This window comes from Dicentrarchus labrax, unplaced genomic scaffold (genome assembly GCF_905237075.1).
Source record: "Dicentrarchus labrax unplaced genomic scaffold, dlabrax2021, whole genome shotgun sequence".
Lineage (NCBI taxonomy): Eukaryota > Metazoa > Chordata > Actinopteri > Moronidae > Dicentrarchus > Dicentrarchus labrax.
The window spans coordinates 34,536,241-34,545,121 of NW_026136719.1; the positions used below are offsets into that span (position 1 = coordinate 34,536,241).

Below are 8,881 nucleotides of genomic sequence, written 5' to 3' on the forward strand. Positions count from 1 at the left end.
TTTTAGTTGAAGTAACTTTATTGAATGATCATTGACTATTGTTCCAATGAGTTCAGATCTGCAGCTTCTGTTGTTCAGTGAGCATGAGGAGACAATCTTCCCTCTGATCTGTCTGTCACCACATCCGAACAGACTTCTTCTGTAACAGTGAACAGTGATGGATTAGGGTCAAAACTGTAATTGTACAGTGTTGAATACAAATTGTAGACATATATAATTTACTCATGTGGACACTCACAGCACTTGTAGAGTGTGTTGAGCCTGGCCTTGTCATTACGGCTCATCTCCTTAGCGTTGCCAAAGGACACGTTGGAGTTAGGGATGGGGACCATGGTGGGCTGGTTGTTCTTGGAGAAGGCAAACCTACAACAGGACACAGAGCAGTTAGACTGAACCACAGCACATCCTGCACATACAACTCACACACTGGCACACAATTGTTCTCACTTGTGGTACTGCATGACGGAGTTGTAATCATAGGGAGTGCCCTGGTTGAGGGTGGCAATCTTCCTGAAGTTGTGCTCCATTCCTAAAAGAACCCCAACATAAATCAAATTAACATTTGTTTGGTTTTCATTCACTTTGACTGCTGGAGAATCAGTGTTGTCAGTCAAATTTGTAAAGTCATCCGAATTCCAAACCTAAGAATGTATGTGCAGTGCCAACATTCAGTACAAAACTCTAACCTTACAATTGAAATGCTCTAATATTCCATTCTGAATAATAAACATCTCCTTTACCAGACTGAACATTTTGCAGCATGACTCTGATGTGGTTGTCTCTGTCAGAGCGTGTCTGTTCATGGTTGAATCCCAGAGCATGGAGCAGCTCATGCTGGACGGTTCCGTGGTAAAGGCATCCCCTACGGGCCAGAGACACCACCTGCTTACCGCCACGACGGCCAACAAAGGAGTAGCAGCTGGACGAGATCAGATATGAGTTGAGTAACACGGAAGTCTGAAAAAAGCTTTCAAGTCAAACTGTTCATTGACATCGGTTTTCCTACCCATTCTGGGACTCGATGCTCAGCCAGTCGCGGTCACTACTTTTGCTGGGCCTGAAGCGGATGCAGGAGAAGGAAGAGAAGGACTCCAGACCACGGGTGATGATGGCCTTCTCACGGGAGGCTGGCAGGGAACATTTAACTTTTAACCATCTCACAAGAAAAACAGAGGACCACACCATCCTTAATATACAGGACAGGTTCTTGGTCTTTTGCATTCGAAAAGGTGAGGGTTGTATTTTATTCAGACAATTATGTATTCACAATAATATTCTTTTTGAATGTTCATGAGTTCAGTTTAGCATAGAGGACTTTCTGATGTAATGTGTTATACTGCTGCGAAATAAATAAATTCCCAATGAGTGTAAGCACCTTCAAATGCAAATAGGATGAGTGACTCAACGGTATATCATATATTGGTTCAGTAATCATTAATGGGTTGGTTTCACCTTTTGCTGACTGCTGTTGATCAATGTCACTTAAAGATCTTTTGCCAAAGTTTCTACAAGTGGTTGCACCATGCTGTATAAAGACTGACTGATACTTACAGAAGTGACTGGCGATGTAATAAGGAATGTAGACCTTCCCATCAGTCCACTTGCCCCACATGCAGCCTCGGCTGGTGCAGGGATCGGCATTTCTCTCTGCCTCGCTGTCGATGGCGACGTCTCCGTCAATCAGAATGGGATCATTGTCGGAACGGACTGAAACATGCACACACACACACACACACACACACACACACACACACACACACACACACACACACACACAAGCAACTTAAAAACCTGTTAAAGTGCTACTAACAGAAGAAGAAACATCAAGAGTGGCCATGAGGAACATGGCGACTGCAGCAGCTCTCACTCACTCAGATTACTGTTGGCTCTCTCCAGAAGTTCAGAGACAGAAAGCTCAGCTGAGTCCTCCTCTGTTCAGTGACATCAACAACAACACAGTTTCACTTTGCAGCCAACACCAGTCACAATGCTGTGCATGTCTGTACAATACAATAAATTACATACCTGTCTGCAGGTTCAGAGTGGGATTGTGGGAGAAAAACAAACACATGACAAAACATTATTGCAAACAAATGACCAAATTCTGTGTCTTAAAGTGGCATGTTCACATTAAGGCTGTTAGAAGTACAAAGACATTATGTGATTACACTGTGAGAATCACAGAATCTAAAGATTTGCAGATAAAGTGCTCTAAATGGTCAAATATCTGTGAGAAATGGTAGATATAGCGCTAAAACCCAGCAATCTGATCCTACCTCACTGTCGGCCCAACAGCAGGCAGACAGAAGCAGCAGAGCCAGAGCTGAGAACCTGAAAACAGACGTACGAGCCATCCCAGCAGACCTGCAGGACCCAGACAGGAATCAGCTTCCACTCAGAGGAAAGACAGTCTTTGAAGCAAAGATAGAGATACTTTTCCATTACAGATATTTGAACTCACCTTGGATCCTCTGTGTGGACTTGTGAAGCTGAGGTTTCACTGCAGGTTTTTATATATGCTTGACTGCATCTGTAAGCCCAAATATGGATTATCTGGACTCTAAGAAACCTGTAGAATGAGCTAAACTCACAGGCTTATCAGTCACATAATGTACGTGCAGACATACATATCCACATACGCAGACAGAAACACCTATGGGTGGGAAAAAGGACACTTGTTGCACTTGTTTACTATCATATTGTACAGTACTGTCACTCCCATGTCTGAATTCTTCTTCTTATTTTCTGTATTTCCATAGACTGTATTTATCGCATTAATTGTTCAGCTGACTCAGCTGTTTTTATAAATCAGAAATTAAATCATATTTGTGCACTTTGATAACAAGAGTGAACCTGTCGACAACCCGCACACACATTAGGTTTGCCTGAGTTGTTTGTTGTTAAAATATTTTTGTCAAGAGCAATGCCATGTCTTACCCATTACGTTTATAATACAGTTTATGTATTAAATGTGATTAATTACCTACAAGGCCATATATGGTCTGGTTCCAGATTATATCAAAGAGCCTTTGGCCCCTTACAGCCCAGCCAGGCCCCAACATCAGCTGTTCCACTGACCAGACAAAGGTGATCATGCGTTTTTTTCTGCTCCACTGCAGCATTCAAGTTCCTTCTAAAGACTCATGTTCACAAGATGCACTACACTTAACAATGTTTTACATGTTTTTCCATAATTTTATAGTGTTTCAGATACTGTATTTTAATTGTCCTTGTTTTAGTACCATCAGTTTATGTTTTCGATTATAATTATATTTTTGCAGTTTAATCTTGGTCTTACTTTTTGTATGTTTATGGGGACACACACTAATTTCTAATTTTAATTTTGTTTGTTCTGTATACTTCTAATCTGGAAAGCACCTTGTGCTTAAGCTTGAAAGGTGCTTTATAATAAAATTGTTGTTGTTGTTGTTTATTATTATTATTATTATTATGCTACCAACTAAATAATCTACATGCAGAAAAGTAACATAACCTAACCTATTATAGAATTAACACACATTGACATAAGGTTGACTATATGGAATAGGATTATTGCCACATGTGAAAAACCAATTTGAAAAAAAGTCGTAATCCTGAGTTAGTCAGTACAATAAAGTCTTCTGACATTAAATGCAGAACTCAAACAAATCCTCTTCCATATGAATCAACTAATTTTTTCCACAAATGTAACGTTTATTGTATGGGATAGTATAATATTTGAAATTTTTGTTTGTTATCGTGTCCACCCTATATCTTTTCAGAATTAAAAAGTAACTCATTCCCCTCAGGTGTGTCTGTGTGTGTATATGTGTGTGTGTGTGTGAGTGGACACACTGTGCTGAGTCTGGCATTCGGAGCAAGGCCAGAAAAAAGGCTTATCAACTACAGTACATGCCACATTTGATCACCTGTGTGTGTTTATCGAGCAACGTCACTGAACCCTGTTCATGAAGGCCAACAACGTGAGAAATAAAGAAAATGTGAATAGTGCCAATCACCTGTGTAGGTTTACACAAGTTCTGGAGTTCTAGATGAATGTTCGCCTTGTTCTTTAATCAAAAATAACTGTAAGTTCAAATCTTCTGTGACAGTGAATGCTGGTATAGTCATTTATATCTCTTCTATATATGTATATAATATGTACGGGTGGTGGCAAACAGAAACTTGAGGTTAAGATATGTTAATATGCATTTTATTCATTATGAGTATTCAGTCAAGCTCACAAGCAGTTATATAAGTGTACATTTGTGATGATGTCACTCTACACTTTTTAATTCTCATCGGGACAGCAGAAAAGGCCATTCAATCAAATTTGGGATTTCATAAAAGCACATTCATTAGCACAAGATGCATTTCTGGTTTGGCTTGGAGATTAAGAAGTTGCATCAGTCTGCCAAATCTCCTCCTGATTTCCTGTTCCTGGAAAAAGAGAGAATATGTTAAAAATTTTCAAATCAATATACGCGCACACAGACACACACAGCTGTCATTCCACGCCTTACCCCATGGGCTTTTGCTTATAATCTTCATAATTATTATATAATCATACTTTTTTTTTAATCAGGGTTCTCAAACCTTTTCATGTCGAGCCCCCCACAGTAGGTGCACATTTGTCCATGGAATCCCCTCTGAGTAGTATTTGTATTTTTAGGTTTGAAGATTATGATGTTTTCATAGTCAATCAATGCTCAAACAATATAAATTACAATCAATCAAATTTATCCAATCCTATTTCTTCCCTTGTTGTTTCAGTTTCCAATTTTTTTTTTGTAAAAGTTAAGATATTCTATTCTTCCTATTGCTGGGCCCCCTACAACCCACTCAAGGACCCCTATTGAAATCTATGGCTGATGACTCTATTTCTAATTGTACAGTCCATGTTATACACTAATGAAAACATACCTTTGACTATTAAATGCTATTTTGTGCCAATAGACCCCTTAAATGTCACAAACTTGAACTTTCGCTTATAAATGTACTTATACTATATATCATAGGTTGATATCTGGCAATGAGGAAACATAGGTATAAATGAACATTCACATTTTCTTGTCTGTATCTGTCGCTACTTTATAAAGGAAAAAAAAAGGTTACATATGAACCAATAAATAAAAGTTGCTAAAAAAGTAAAGACCTGGAAAATAAAGACAGAATGTACAGCTAGGTTCACATAAATATTATATGCAGTTTAGATCACATTCAGTGTGTACATACGTGTTAGAAAAACATCTCAAATCACTTACTTTAATTTCTAGAGGAAATGGTCCCTTTGCACAGGTTCCAGGTCAGGTCTGGGAGCAGTGGAATCTGAAAGTAATCCAAAAAGATGGCAAAACCTATAAAAGCTGCTGGAGGTCTTTATGGCACTGCAACATTGTGCATGAACATACTCAGGGTTTGATCTTTCTAGGTCTGTGTTTACTAGTCTGTCCATTTTGTCAGTAAGAAGATAGCATGAGAATGGACTGTTGGTAGGTGGGTAGGCTAGTGGGTAGCCAGGTATGTAGGCAGGAAGACAGGTGAGAATGTAAGAAGCTCAGAAGAGATATATTGTATATATATCGTAGATAGATATGGGGGCAGCTGTTCGTCAGGAGGAAGTTGACAAGTCAGAAGAGGTTGTCGGTTCGATCCTTAGCTCCTGGTGAAGCGTCCTTGAGCAAGATACTGAACTCCAAATTGAAGACTAGAAAGGCGCTATACAACTCAGTTTACCATTTATAGAAACAAGAAGGAAGTTATTCAGTTGGATACAAAAAATGTAGTAGGTTACATGGATTCAAAGGTACGTACTGCAGCCATAAAGGCGGTTCACCCGAAGGATGTCAATAGGACTCATCTGGGTGGCCCTGCCAATGGCTACGTTCCCGTCGGGGATTGGAATGATGGTTGGCTGCCTGTTACTGGAGAAGGCGAACCTATGGCACAAATACACAGCAGTGATGATAGGGCTAAACTGCAAACCTGAAACTATTTTCTAACCTGCGCAGATCGTGTTCAACAAGAATCATTCTTGTTGAACACGATCCACCAGCTAGCAGTAGCTGGTTTAGCAGCTAAAGAAACAGATGTCGACTGTGGCAGAGGCAGAGTGGGTCGTTCCTTAATCGGAAGGTTGTGGGTTCGATCCCCGGCTCCTATTGCCACATGTCGAAGTATCCTTGAGCAAGATACTGAACCCCAAATTGCTCCCGATGCCGTGCATTGGTGTGTGAGTGTGTATGAATGTTAATTTCTGTTCAATGGACTTTGCCATCACTGAGTGAATGTGTGTGAAAGGGTGAATGTGGCACGTAGTGTAAAAGCGCTTTGAGTGGTCGGAAGACTAGAAAGGCGCTATACAAGTACAGGTCCATTTACCATTTACCATGTTTCCCTCAGGAATTAGTGGAGACTGAAAACAGAGCTAAAAGATGGTGAATGTTGAACATACGTAGAAATAGATCGGGGAAACAAATGCAAAGGGAAAATAATCCATAAATAAAAACACAAATACATGTAAAAAGGATTTGGGCTATTATTATTTTCAATATTTGTGTAATTTTTGGTGCATTTTACGTTTTTTTTTTTGTTGAGTCATTTATTTTAGATTTTGGCAGGTCCGCCATTAAAAAATGGTGTAAAACCAAGGGAGTATCTTCCAAAGTTATGAGCTTTTCAGTACAAAATCCCCCCTTTATGTTTTCGTGGACTGTGCTTGCTGAGCTGCTGTGGATGGGTGGTAACCAAAAGACATAACTTTGGATTACAAAGACTGTAACTGGAAGATACCACTGCTTTTGTCTTGCTCCAACTGCTCAAACCTCTTAGCTTCAGCTGAGCTTTAGAATACTTTTTTTTTTTCAGAATGAAGACTGTGGATTTTGCCTCTTTCATTGGAACTGCATTAGAAAGGGATCTCTATGTGGCCTGTATGGAGAGAAAGAATTACTGCAGTGTCCAGTAACTATTTCAATTTACATATGGGCATGTGATTTATAATTGAAAAAACATGAAAAAATGTGAACCTGTCTTTTAAAAATGCTCAGTTGTGTTTTTTATATATATAATATATAGAGACGCTACCTTCCATAGTGCATGACGGAGTTGTAGTCATAGGGAGTGCCAAGGTTCCTTGTTTGGATTATCCTGAAATTGTGCTCCATTCCTGCAGGAAGTACAGCTCAATCAACCATTGTTTGTTTGATTACAGTTTGCCAGTCAAAATGGCTGAAAAGTGCAGTAAGTCAAATTAGTGACTAGTTATCTGCAGGAACACCCTGAGTTACCATACTTGCTGAAATAATGTGATAAAGTCAAGTTTCTATTAATTTATTTGTACTTTGTAGTTTCCACTTGTGTTCCTAAACGTGATAAAGGTTGGTTGTATTAATTGTAAAACCCCATTTTGTTGTTTGTATATATATTAACGTTGCATCTATATTCTACACGATGACATATTTTTTAGATTGTTGGTCAAGATTGTGTGCAACGCAACACACCAGGAATGACGTTCTGCAGCAAGATGCGAACGTGCTCGTCTCTGTCGGACCGCGTCTGTTCATGGTTGAAGCCCAGGGCGTGGAGCAGCTCGTGTTGGATGATCTGAGGGAAAACACAGCCCTGGCGACTCAAAGACACCACCTGACCACTACCGCGACGCCCCACAAAGGAGTAACACCTGAAAGAGAGCATTAAATAAAACCAGTGAAGGCTCTTGAGAATATCCCACATACCCTGAGCGGAGACACACTGTGTTTTTCGACAAGCTCCAGTGGAAGACCCTAGGTGTACATATGGTCTATTAGTGCATTCATGAATTCACTAGTAAGTGCACTGTGTGGTACATACCCTGAGCGAGACTGGATGTCCACAAAGTCCCTCTGACGACTCCGTCTGGTGAAGCGGATGCAGGTGGACTCTGCAAATGACTGCAGACCTTGGATGATGGTCTCGCGCTCTCTTTGGGCTTAAAGTAAAAGAAACCCAAACAATTATTATCAGTTTGGTGGATTTTGTTAGTGTCATCTTCTAATTCACCCTGCCATCACATTAAAAGGCAACATTTAGCTGCAAAACCATTACTACATTACTACTACTGCTACTGCTGCCATTACTACTACTACTGCTACCAATCCTACTACTACTACTACTGATACTACTACTACTACTGCTACCAATACTACTACTACTACTGCTACCAATCCTACTACTACTACTACTACTGATACTACTACTACTACTGCTACCAATCCTACTACTACTACTGCTACTGATACTACTACTACTACTGCTACCAATCCTACTACTACTACTGCTACCACTACTACTACTACTACTGCTACCAATACTACTACTACTACTGATACTACTACTACTACTACTGCTGATACTGCTACTGCTGCTGCTGCCAGTCCTGCTACTGCTACTGCTACCAATCCTGCTACTACTACTACTGATGCTGCTACTGCTGCTGCTGCCAATCCTGCTACTACTGCTGCTGCCAATCCTGCTGCTACTACTGCTACCACTGCTACTACTACTACTGCCATTACTACTGCTGCTACTACTGATACTACTACTACTGCTACTACTGCTGCTGCCATTACTACTACTGATACTACTACTACTGCTGCTACCAATACTACTACTACTGCTGCTGCCAATACTACTACTACTACTACTACTACTGATACTACTACTACTGCTACCAATACTACTACTACTACTACTACTACTGATACTACTACTACTGCTACCAATACTACTACTGCTACTACTGCTACTGATACTACTACTACTACTGCTACCATTACTACTACTACTACTACTGCTACCATTACTACTACTGATACTACTGCTACTACTGCTACCATTACTAGAAGTACAACTACTGCTACTA

At 40.0% G+C, this 8,881-nt stretch overlaps 1 protein-coding gene across 6 annotated transcripts in view; it reads right to left on the reverse strand.

Moving 5' to 3' along the window:
* The window catches only part of LOC127351996 (hatching enzyme 1.2), a 23,163-nt gene continuing 14,282 nt past the window's right edge, over positions 1 to 8,881 (reverse strand). The window contains exons 1-9 of one of the 6 annotated variants that reach the window (XM_051380067.1): positions 2,462 to 2,569; positions 2,277 to 2,364; positions 1,872 to 1,935; positions 1,552 to 1,707; positions 1,007 to 1,127; positions 741 to 919; positions 448 to 529; positions 239 to 363; positions 1 to 139 (exon numbers count right to left, since the gene is read on the reverse strand). In XM_051380067.1, coding sequence (XP_051236027.1) covers positions 138 to 139; positions 239 to 363; positions 448 to 529; positions 741 to 919; positions 1,007 to 1,127; positions 1,552 to 1,707; positions 1,872 to 1,935; positions 2,277 to 2,354 — 807 coding nt within the window. In that variant the 5' untranslated portion in view covers positions 2,355 to 2,364; positions 2,462 to 2,569 and the 3' untranslated portion in view covers positions 1 to 137. Of the gene's footprint in view, positions 140 to 238; positions 364 to 447; positions 530 to 740; positions 920 to 1,006; positions 1,128 to 1,551; positions 1,708 to 1,871; positions 1,936 to 2,276; positions 2,365 to 2,461; positions 2,570 to 4,176; positions 4,420 to 5,243; positions 5,308 to 5,793; positions 5,919 to 7,065; positions 7,148 to 7,481; positions 7,661 to 7,830; positions 7,949 to 8,881 lie in introns of those variants that run through there. The other 5 variants (XM_051380068.1, XM_051380063.1, XM_051380066.1 and 2 more) reach the window with 5 other exon arrangements.